At 42.4% G+C, this 12,509-nt stretch overlaps 1 protein-coding gene across 1 annotated transcript in view; it reads right to left on the bottom strand.

Moving 5' to 3' along the window:
- LOC115782276 (voltage-dependent T-type calcium channel subunit alpha-1H-like) overlaps positions 1-12,509 on the bottom strand; it is a 58,607-nt gene that overhangs the window by 38,638 nt on the left and 7,460 nt on the right. The window contains exons 3-8 of the mRNA XM_030732373.1: positions 7,006-7,099; positions 6,704-6,837; positions 6,230-6,327; positions 4,851-5,010; positions 298-610; positions 101-193 (exon numbers count right to left, since the gene is read on the bottom strand). Coding sequence (XP_030588233.1) covers positions 101-193; positions 298-610; positions 4,851-5,010; positions 6,230-6,327; positions 6,704-6,837; positions 7,006-7,099 — 892 coding nt within the window. The remainder of the gene's footprint in view (positions 1-100; positions 194-297; positions 611-4,850; positions 5,011-6,229; positions 6,328-6,703; positions 6,838-7,005; positions 7,100-12,509) is intronic.

Below are 12,509 nucleotides of genomic sequence, written 5' to 3'. Positions count from 1 at the left end.
CTAGTGAAGACAATTCACACATCACATACAGTTTAATTGTCTATGAGTGTGAATGTGTGTGTGTGCAATTGTGTGAGCATGTGTCTATGTGGGTACTTACTATAATGAGGAAAATGAAGTAGATGAAATTGTAGAAAGAATGTGCATCCATGACATAGTACATGATGTCTACCCAACCTTCAAGAGTAATTACCTGAATGAAAAGATGCATACAAACCCACAGTCATCACAGCAGTATGTAGTGTGCACTTCATCATAATCATGAAGATTCCTGTATGTAATGCTGCAGACATTTACCTGAAAAATGGCAATCCATGCATATCCAATGTTATCAAAGTTAATAGCTCCTTTGTGTGGGTTTAATTCCCCAGCCCGACACTCATTGTAATACTGATACCAGTTCACACAGGACCCTTGCTCATCTACTCTAAGGCCCATCTCTGGCAGGGCATCCCCAGCATCCAGCAAGCAGGAAATCCTGCCTACTCGGCGGCGAGGCACATCGGAGCACCGAAGCATCCCGTTTTCTCTTTCCGTGGAGCAGATGAAGGGGTGGTCATCTGTGCCATCGGGCCGATAGTAACCATTCAGGAAGGAAATGTTATATTTCCTGAAGAAGAGGGTTAATGAGTGAACAAACATTATTTTACTTCATGTAAACATGACTGGATTTAAGAGGGGAACAAAAAAAATTTTTTTTTCTTTACTGCCAGCAAATTCTTGGAAAAGAGCAAAACCAATAAATTGCCCGTCCATTTCTTTCAAAAATGTCCAAAATGATTAAACTGTGTTTAACAATCGGTACTTAAACAGAAGGAAACTGTGCATTTCTTGGTAACTACTTCAGCAGCAGAGTAATGAGCATATTTATGACAACAGGACTGCGTGAAGAAAAATGTCTCCCATTATGGCTCGTGTGTGTGTTTGTGTGTGTGTGTCTGTGTGTGTGTGTGTGTGTATGTGTGTTATTTATTTAATTGTATTAATTTAATTTTGGACAATGGTAGAAAGCAATGAGCTATATTTGGCCTTGGCTACACCAATCAGACTAGTAAGCCGGCATCAAACACGCACAACATGGAATGGACCTCAAAGACAAACACTGAGTTTCTGGGCTGGATTCAAATGACTTTCAAGAAGATAAATCATTTTATTGACCTATTGTTTCCTTTAAAGGTCTGTTTTCTTGGGGAAAAAAATGAAAGACAGTATGAAATACACAGAGGTGCTAAAGGAGGAAATGAGGAAACAGAGAGAGAAATACAGATGAAGGGAAAAGGGAAAAAAATGGGGAGAGTGTATTGGAGAGATAAGCAATCAATCATGTGTGGTGTAGAGGAGGGTCACAGGGGAGCGCTGCCGCCTCACTTCTTATTAGGAAAGGTCATTTTGTTGTTTATGAAGCAGAAAAAAAAATCCAAATCTCTACAGTGAACATGAAACTGGAGAAGGGTTTTTTCGAGTAAAAAGCTACAGGATACTGCACAGTGGCCACATGTGGGTTAAGCAAGAGCCCGTTGACAAGTGTAACAATCACTGCAGAAAGCAGGGATAGCAGCTGTTTCTTCATGAGAAAGCAGTTCCAACAGAACTGAAACTGAACTATTATCCATTCACTCGACTCTGTTGTCAAATGTAACTTTCTAAATAGTCAGCATTCACATGTTTGTTCTTTACTTTGTAGCTGCATGCTTTGGTCTAAGTTTAAGATTGGATGATAAAACATTTCCAATGTTTTAAAGATAAAAAAAAGTTCACCTCCACGAAGCACTGTTAAGTCACTAAGAACAATAAAAATTACTTAATTTCTTCTTATCATTATGTTGATAACTATTTGCAGAGCTGGGAAATGTTAACATTTGCACTGGCTCATTTAAAGTTGTGATAAAATCTGTGTTGTATTTTCACAATAAGATAGTGTGTTGCCTTGTTCATCATTTCCATAGGTGCCCAGATAAGTTCCATGCTGGCAGTAATGTCCCAACTGCAAATGTCCTCACATTAAGCAGCAAAACTCTCAGTAAAACTCCATTTGATACAGCGAGGAAACAAAAAAAAATGTGATTCTGGGAGAAACCAGCTGAAAAATGCTCTGAAGGTGCCAGATTCATCCCGAACATGAACGCTTTGTTCCCCGTCATTTCACTGTGGAGGCTGCGAATCTGTGCAGCAGCTCAGCTGCTGAGCAGAAAAGCATTTAGGTTAATAAGGTGATGTAAGATCACACAATGACACACCAGAAGATGCAAATAATTAATGAAGTTACGCTGCTGTGCCACCTGCGTAAATTGCTCACAATTTGGAGAGCCTCTCTCCTGCTGCTGGGTGATGCTACAGCTGTTTAATAAAGTCAAAGAACAGCAGCCACAGTTTCTACGTGTGTTTTTTCAGCATGAGTCAGGTTTTAGCCTGCAGGCAGATTTCAAGAACTGATATGCAATATGAACAAGATCAATCTGATAGTAGTTAGCAGTCTCCAGGTATGGAAAGTGAAATCAGTTCACAAGTGCCTCAAATCTGCATTCTTTCTAATGGCCGGTCCTCCGTCAGATCCACCACCAAATGTAGAGGATTCAAAACTGGAGAACACAAACCACTGGATCATGTCATATCCAACTGTTTAGTATAATTTAGTAACTCTCTGATTTGCTTCCCACCGCTGACATTTTTGACCTGAGAGTTTATATTTTTCTTTAAGTGAAATAACTTTAGTTCACTTTACCCATGACAAGCCATCCAGTAGCAACTCTAGTAAGTTAAGCTGTTCGTTTGGAGAACCTGCATGCTTTACCGAAAATCAATATTTGGCTTCAGTGTATCGATAGGGAATTTCAAGAGAAAACAATATAATACATTATCTTTTAAATCTTACATCCCGTCCCTAATTTGGAATGAAGGAACTCAAATCCAGTGAGCTCCAGCTAAATCAGACTCCTGCATTTTGCCTTTCCTGATGTAGATGTTGTACACTACTGTGTGCAAGTCTTGAATCACCCCTCATTTCTTTATATTTTGCTCAGAAAATCAGAAATACATGCAGTGATTTACTGAAGAATGCAAACATACATGGAAATACAGTATACAAGGCAAAAACAGTTTGTACAATTCCAATGAGCTTCAAAGTCAATATTTCAGCACAGCCTGAACTCTCTTAGGTTCAGTTCTCTGTTCTGATGACCCCAAACTGCTTCAGTAATCCATGACTGATAGTGTCCCATTGTGTGTTTTTCTATACAAGTATGTGTTTACCACATTGTCAGTTTGCCTAGGGTCGGAAACACTCACCGTTGTACCCCACTCCTGACGTCCTCCGATCATATTGATGGTGATTTGAACCAAAACGCTCAGATTTGGATTCATCTCTCCATCAGACCTGTTGCTGGAGATTTTCAGCCCAGTTCTACCTCACTCTTTTTCTCCAGTTTCTCTTTCTTAATAATGGCTTCTTGACAGCCACCCTTCCACTGAGACCATTTGTGATGAGGCTTCTGTGAACAGTAGATGGATCAATGCATCTTTCAAGTCCTGTGTCAGGTCTTTGCTGGATTTTTTCCTATTTCTAGGAGTCACACACTACTTTTTCTTTTGTCCACCAATTGTCCAATTTTCTCAAGTTTTTTAAGGACACACTGCACACCATGGTGAGTTTTTGGCTAATAGCTCTTTGGGAATCACCCAAAAATACAATTTTATGCCTGTAAACCGTATTGCCTTTGGCATTTTTCATAAATCCCACTAAAGAAATGGTAACAAATTATGCATTTTGTGCTGCTAGTAACAAAGTGCCTGAAGATAATATTGGTTCTTTGCTAAGTTGCCTGTTATGCGTAAACACAACAATGACTCATCCTTTTAGTTAGGTGCATTTTTTTTTATACTTGAATGAAACCAAAAAGAAACCAAAACCTCTGAAAATGGTCTGAACTGAAAATGAATGAAAAAGCAGCCAATGTCCACAGAAAGTCCTTCAGAAAGTCTGTTTAACTTTTGCTCAAGACAACTTTTAAAAAAATGAGACTGTCTGGCTGCTTGGAAGAAAAATAGGAAGAAATGAAGGGTGGCTCAAGATTTCTGCACAGCACTGTATGTGGCAACGTTAGGAAATTCTGCACTTTATGTCACGGCTGCTGCTGCTGCTGCTGCTGCTGCTGCTGCTAGAGACCTCAGATAACTGTTTCCTATTCTCAGTCTTTGGTTCTCCATCATCACCATAGACAATCACAGGTGCTCATTTTGTTTTCCCTTTGTAAAGCTGTTATATTAATATAGTTATTGGTAATAGCCACACATTCATTGAGTGAATGCTTGGCACAACAACAATACGTCACCGCAGCACCATCGCTGATTGTTATCTAAGTCTCTGTCTAAGGACGTGAAAAAGATGTTATCTGATGTATGTGATATTGTGTGGCCATGTTTGTGAGTATGTGGGTGTGAGCAGGAGTGGGAGTGATGGTAACATCATCAGTTAGACCATGATCGACCATGACATGAAGGATTGTGTGGGGGAGAACAGGAGTGACAGGCAAACTCAGATGGTTTTACTGTGCAAACAGCCACTTAGAGGCAGCTACTGAATTACAACTCCCTAAATTTATTTAGCCTTCTAAATCCCTTGATATGTGATCTCTGATGCTTAAAGAGTCCAATGGGAAGCACGTACTGCCTCGCTGACGGAGCTGATTAGAGAACAAACAAGATCAGCCTCTCTGTGATATTGATCCCCGCTTGGGAATAATAGCTGAGTGAAAGAAGCTGATCAGTTGTGAGCAAACTTTTGGCAACAGATGAGTGCAATAAAGCTGATACAACCCATGTTGTGACATCGGCATGTCACTATAGCAACTCACATCTTGACATCCTCTCCCATGAAACAGCGGTTCCTCAGTAGCCCCGCCCACAGCTGTACGCCAACAATCCCGAAGATGAAGAAGACAAAGAAGCACAGCGCCAGCACGTTTCCCAGCATTGGAAGTGTGTCCAGCAGGAGGGTCACTAGGATGCGCATACCTACCACGGCACGCACGCACACACACACACACACACACACACATAGCATAAACACAGAGTAGACACTCAGACAAGCAAAGATCTCCAATAACTAAATGTAAACTTTAGCAAAATGTCAGTCACAGTAAATGTTGGCCAGACAGGACTCTTTATGTATTCTGCACAAAACGCAAGCAGTGCAATTAGTTGAATGGCAAATAATTAGAGTCCAAACACTGATAATTGGCTTCTACTCCACTCCCCTAAAGAGCACACTTGCAAAATCTTCCTCCTTCCTTCTTCTCTACTCGTTCCTACTTCAAAAAGCACTCTCAGATTTTACAAGAACTCAATGAGAGCTGCGCCAAGGTCACAGAGTGTAGTAAAAAAGAAAAAAAAAAGATATAAAGTTGTCTGGCCAACTTGTGCGGTGAGCTGTTAAGAACAACACAAGCATCACAATGATTCACATGACTTTGTTCACAATGTCCCGATTTATTTACACGTGCATCCATCACAAGGCGAGCTGCAGTTGTTAGCAGATGCGTAGCTTGGGAAGTTAAAGAAGTGAAGTAGAATTTACAGTGAAGTCAGAGTGTACAAGGACAGTGACACATGTTTCATCATCCTGGCTGTGACTAATGAGGTTGCTGACTCTCAGCTAAGGTGTTTCCACATCAGATGAGCAGTGCAGGAATTGCAGCCCTTCTTATGCACGGTCCAATTAAAGGGGGCAGAAAGTTGATTGGACATGTTATCATAAACTTAAGTAAGCCCTGCACAATCATCGGATTTGATGTTTTGTTCAGCCGGTGGCTTTCTAGAGTCTACAACTAGCAGATATCAGCAAACACTTTCTGGTGATGCTCTGCTGAGCCTGCACAGCAGCCGCCTCTACTTCTTGCTTGTTTGAGGGCTTTGATCAGCTGAACTGCACTCAGGTCAAGAAAGTTACACAGAGTGTAAAACACTCCTAGTTGTTTCCCTCTGGCCTCTTTAAGATTTTTAACCTGCTGCACTGTCCCATTGTCCTGACAGTCCTGGCTCCTGCACTGTTCACCCAGCTTGTATGTGGGCACACTTTCAAAGTTTGAGTCAGCACTTTAAATCAGCCTCCCATTTTCAGTCCACTGTGAGGAAGTACAGCCAAAACCATGAAAGACAACAAAGTAACTGTCCCGATTTCTGTGTGAGCTGCATGCTGGAGGGGGGTGAAAAAAAAAAAAAGAGAAAGACTCACTGGGAACTCTATTGATGGCTCGCAGCGGGCGGAGAACCCGAACAGTCCGGATAGCTGATAAGCTGACGTTGTGTCCATCCAGCGAGTACTCCAGCATTCTGCGCAGAGGGAAAGCCACCGCTGTGTCACCGGCATCCTGATCAGCCTGACCTTGGCAGACCCTGAACATCTACAGGGACTCCAGCAGAACTCTGGGATACAGAGCCTTTTAACTACCAATCACCGAGGTCTGTGTCTCTCATGACCGAGTGATGCGATTGTCATTCTGTGGAGCTATCACACACCCACACACACTTCCACCCATACGTCTAAGCACGCGCGCACACACGCTTGACATTTAACTGGCATTAAACAAGTGTCTAAGCTTTACACAAAATGCACACAAGCACACACACACTCTTGGCTCATATTTAATGTCAGACGCGCCTGCGTGTGAGTGCGTGTTGGGTGCGTGCGCATCTGTCAAGCACTCACCCCACTAAAACAATGAAGAAGTCCAATCTGTTCCATGTGTCGCCTAGGTAACCGCTCTGACCTATGACCCCGAGAGCCACCATCTTCACGACCATTTCCCCCGCAAAAAACACAAAGATGCCATCATCCAAAGCCTGCAATGCACACACACGCACACACAAACACCCAGAGGATTAACTGATTAAGTGGAGGGGAGAAAAAAATGTTATTGGAAAAACTTTTCAGACCCTTGATAATAAAGTCTGGCAGCAGAACATAATTAGTTTGTAATTTCAGATTGTGTGTGTGTGAGCGTGCTTTACCTGCAGAAAATAGGGGGTGTGGCCACAAGGCTGGAACATCCCCAGAGTCACGCAGTTCAGCAGGATGGCCAAAATGCTCACACGCTCAAACCACGTAAGACACGGTTAAGGATCAACACCACAACAGTTTGAACACTGATTACAACAACAAAATTCATTATAAAAACATTTACTGAGGCTGCTCCTGTAAAATTTAGAGGGATCGTTTGACTGATGGCAGTCTAAGCCAATCACAATGAGCCTAGGAGATAAGCGCATTACTGACTGTTTGTCCTACTTAATGCCGGGGCTGGCAATATGACATGATAACTTTACAGTTTGTTGTAATTCAAGCTACATAAGAGGGAACTACACTCCTATGTTTTCAGACTTAATCTAAGCTGTGGTGGAAGACTTTGCGTAATCATATATCCCTTAAGTTTATTTCAGCTGAGTAGCATAAAGTGAAAAGAGCATAAAATACGACGTAAGAACTAAGATGCATGAAGGTAAAACACTTTCACCTGGAAGGGTGTGGCAGGAATCCTACCTGGAGCCAAAATTCAGCCTTGACTTTATTTTAGTGCCTTTGAAACATGCATCTAGTGGGAGCGGCTTACTGCAAAGAAGGAAGTGCTCAAGGACAGTACAAGATGGGCCCAGCCACTCTGATATCATCCATCCACGGAAGCCTTGTGCTGAATATTTTTGCCGTTACCACCTTGGTGTTCTTACAAAAATGGGTGAGACAAGTGAGGGGTGGATCTGAGTGGGAAACTGCTTATTAACTAACACAAGCTTTTTAACTAACAATAAGCTGGTGGTGTGTTACATTTGAAGTCAGAAAGTGGAATTTCTGAGTTCCCAGCCGCAGTTTTCAACTGGAATGCCCCTTCAAGTTGGACTGCCAACTCAGAAAGTCGGAGTATGAATGTGCTGCAGTGGCGTTTTTAAGCGCAAAATATATGCATTGTGATTTATTACTAGTGATGCATGAATGGCCCTTCCTTGCTAAGGGGCAAAAGAAATCCATTTTTTTCTTGTTTTTCCACCTTTACCACTGAAATGTACTTAACTCAGAAGTGATGTACCTCCCAGCTCCAACATCCAACTTCTGAGGCAAATGGAAGGCAACATACACTATACTGCCAAAAGTATTTGTATTTAATGACATTCTTAATCCACAGGGGTTTCAACTCCTCTGGGAAGGCTTTCCACAATGCTTAGGAGTGTGTTTATGGGAATTTTTGACCATTTTTTCAGAAGCGCATTTATGAGGTCAGACACTGATGTTGGAAGAGAAGGCCTGGCTCACAGTCTCTGCTCTAATTCATCCCAAAGGTGTTCTATCAGGCTGAGGTCAGGACTCTGTGCACGCCAGTCAAGTTCTTCCACACCAAACTCACTCATCCATGTCTTTATGGACCTGCTTTGTGCACTGATGTGCAGTCATGTTGGAACAGGAAAGGGTCATCCCCAAACTGTTGGGAGCATGAAATTGTCCAAAATGTTTTGGTATGCTGAAACATTAAGAGTTCCTTTCACTGGAACTAAAGGGCCGAGCCAAACTTCTGAAAAACAACCCCACACCATAATCCCCCCTCCACCAAACTTTACACTTGGCACAATACCAGCCAGACAAATACTGTTCTCCTGGCAACCACCAAACCCAGACTCATCCATCAGATTGCCAGACAGAGAAGTGTGATTCATCACTCCAGAGAACACGTCTCCACTGCGTCTGATGCTTTGCCTCGCACTTGGTGATGTAAGGCTTGGATGCAGCTGCTCGGCCATGGAAACCCATTCCATGAAGCTCTCTACACACTGTTCTTGAGCTAATCTGAAGGCCACATGAAGTTTGGAGGTCTGTAGCGACTGACTCTGCAGAAAGTCAGTAACCTCTGTGCACTATGCGCCTCAACAGCCGCTAACCCTGCTCTGTGATTTTACGTAGTCTACCACTTTGTGGTTGAGTTGCTGTCATTCCAAATTGCTTCCACTTTGTTATGATACCACTAAAAGCTGACAGTGGAATATTCAGTAGCGTGGACATTTTACAGCTGGACTTGCGACCCATTCACAAATGTTTGTAGAAGCAGTCTGCATGCCTAGGTGCTTCTATGTCCACACACCTGTGGCCATGAAAGTGAATGGAACACCCAAATTTAACAATTTGGATGGATGAGTGAATACTTTTAGTAATACAGTGTAATAGTTACAAAATGGACTTAATGATTTATTCAGTATGAAAGGTACTTTCAGCTGGTCCCTTATTCCCCAAGAGGCCGCCACATGGATGGTTTGATTTAGCACAGATTTTATACCGGATGCCCTTCCTGAAACAACCCTCCCATTTATCTGGGGATTGGGACAAGTACTAGGAACACACAAGCTTGTGTTTGGAATCAGACCAGGGATCTTTCACGTATAAGACAACTGTGTGAACCACTACAATAAAAACAGAAAACTATCATTTGAACCCATGAAGGCATCAGGAAAGTGTTTACTGAGGTCACAGAGCAGTTCTAGAAGACCTGATGTCTTTTTGCAACAAAAGGAGTCGCCCTTTACTGGCTATTAAAAAGTGAACAGGTTTGAAGTAAATCCACTTTGGCTTCACTGTTCAGACTCAGAAGCTATATCCATCTTTTATGTCTATGGAAGTGCTGCAGAAGCCCAGTTGTTTTCTCGGGAGCCAGTTACACTCTAAAATTTGTCACGACTTTGGTAAGCAGTAAACTTAAACCCAAGCTTTAAACAGAAAGGAGGAGTTTCTGCAACCTGAGTTTATGGAGTTGACCAAGTGTTGAAATTTGATTGATGGGATTGCAGATGAGTGACAACTTATAGGAAAAACAACATAAGGTGTGTAAGTAAGTTGCTGGAACATCACAAGCTCCATGAAGAGCTTCAGTGCCACAAAATATCGAACTAAATTTAAAGCCTGAAGAGTGACAAACAGCATTCTTCCAAAGATATTAGCTCACAGCTATCCAAAATCTCCCGTGTCCACTTCTGCAAAATGACTCTTGGAGCTTATTTATTTCCAAATCAACCAACTTATGAATTCTACATTAACGTACGAGGACATGCTGTACGTAATTTATCACAGTGAATACCTGCATTAAACACAGCTTTCCTTGTGAAATACAAAATGTTTGCTGGACCATGCAGCACCCTATGGTGGTCCTGATTTAGCCAATGGGCCCTAAGCTGAGTATCACTGCCACAGAATATGATAATTCACAACATTTTCATACTCATCAAACCATTCAGTGACCCCTTATGCCCTATATCCATTCCTCTGTGTTCATTATCATTCTGCACTCATTTACTCCAGTTTTTTCTTTGTCTGTCACCCATGAATATCTAGCAATGGCAATGTCCATGGCAACGGTGAAGAAACTCGACTGGTCCAAGTCAAAGGTCCAGCCACGTCTGTCTCGTAGCGCCCCAAACATCACCAGGCTGAACTTTCAAAATATCCGAGGCTAAGATGAGCATGAAATGTGTGCCTCACAGCTTAAAATCAAATTTACAAGCAGAGAACCGAATGTACTAACCTAAAAAACAACTTAGTGGAAACTTGCGATAATAAGCTTAAAAGCGTCAACCTTCATTTACAAGCACAACTTCTGACGAGACATTTTGACATGTTTAATATTCACAACTACAAAAGCCAGACAGCTACCATGACACAGTCAGTAAGACATCTGAAGTCAGTTTAAGAGCAAACTTGCTTATGGTGTGCGTTTGAGCATCTGCGCTGCTTGCTAGCTGTCACACTGGAAGAAGGAGCATGAATCAGACGTGGAAAAAACAGAGCAAGATTTCAAAGGGAAAATAGTCTGAAGTAGAAAGTTAAAAGAAAGATTGAATTTGAATTTGTACAAACACACACACACACACACACACACACTTTTTGAGCACTAATGTGAAAACTGCTGAATGGATGACAGGAGCGTATTCAAGGGCCAAGGACGCATACATAACAAAGCCTGGAGCATGCACATGGACCCATACACACAGACACATGTGCGCGCACACACCAAGTCCCCTCTTCCCGGACACTTTGCTCTCGAGAGGGCGGAAAAATTAATGAGAGTACAATCCTTTATCACCCTTGAGACACAGAGAGAGAGAGAGACAGAGAGAGAGAGAGAACGAGAAAAAGAGGGAGAGAGAGGGTAATCCAGTGTCCTCCCTTTGCTGTGGTTGCCATGGGAACCCCCATCTCACCGTAGGAACTGACTTCTGAGTTTCACAATCCGCTTGCATCCTGTCTGGACTGGATCACAACACAATTAATACGCAAACACACAAGCTCACACACACTCGCACATATGACAGAAAATGAGGTCCTCCTGCACAACTCCTGCTGAAGCATCCTTCTTTCCCTTAAAAAGCTGAAGAGGGCCGTTTTAATATTGTTGCATCTGTATAAATTACAGCAGCTTAAATAATCCCGTGTGTCTGTGAAACACACACACACACACACTCACACACACAGACACACACACACAAACACAGAGACACGATTAGTTAAACTATAGGAACTGGGCAGGGTCAAAGTGTGAGTGATGGATGAGATGGGAGTATTTTCACAGTTGGCACATCATTCAATATCAGCGATGAAACACGGAGGGAACGTCCTTTCCTCTGTTCCGCTCTCTCCGATGCTTTTCCTTTATCTCCTCTCACACTCAACCTTTCCCTCTATCATCTCTCATTTTCCTCTACATCCATTTTTTTTTTCGCCTCCTTTCTTTGGCCCAATTATTTTTCTCTTTGCTTTGCTCCTCCTGCTCTCTGTGTCTCCCTCGTCCTTTATATAGTGCAGCATAATTTCCCATCTTCATTTCCTATCACTTCTTGCATATCTTTTTTTGCCTCTCCCATCCGCTCATGTGCACATGCACTCCCCTCTCTGTATGGAGCGCCTCTGCTCGGCGCCCTCCCCGTCTGTTTTTAACCATCTCCACATATGACTGCCCTTGGGTAGAGTTCTAGTCTCTGACAGAAGCCTGAGTCTCTGCCAACAGATAAACTACATGTGAAAAGTAATAATTAACATAGTGGAAGAGCTGAGGTGAGGCAGGAAGAGTAGGAAATATATATATTTCAGTATATACAGTAAGGGGGAAAGAATGGGGGATGATGAGGTGGAGAATATGTTTAGATCAGGTGAACAAAGGGATGAGAGCAGTTAAGACCCTGACCGTTCAAGCTTTTAAGTATAGTCAATGGCAAATGTGGCCTGGCCTCCCTTCTTTGTCTTCTCATCCTAATTGGCCTCTCATCCTCTCATTTCCACACTCTTCCTCCCTCTTGTACAGCAGCAGAGTCAGGCGATTTTTTTTTTTTAGAGGGGTGGAGAGGACTGGGCCATTTCTAAAACTGCAGTGGCAATTTTTTTTTCTGTGTTGAAAATCGCTGCACGTAAAATAGTACAGCAGCATTGGTATTTGCTCATACAGGCAGGGCTGCCATGGAGAATAACACACCATGAGTGCTCATACAGT

This window comes from Archocentrus centrarchus, chromosome 1 (genome assembly GCF_007364275.1).
Source record: "Archocentrus centrarchus isolate MPI-CPG fArcCen1 chromosome 1, fArcCen1, whole genome shotgun sequence".
NCBI lineage: Eukaryota > Metazoa > Chordata > Actinopteri > Cichliformes > Cichlidae > Archocentrus > Archocentrus centrarchus.
Note: the sequence above shows the minus strand (reverse complement) of the source record. Positions and strands in the feature narration are given on the sequence as shown.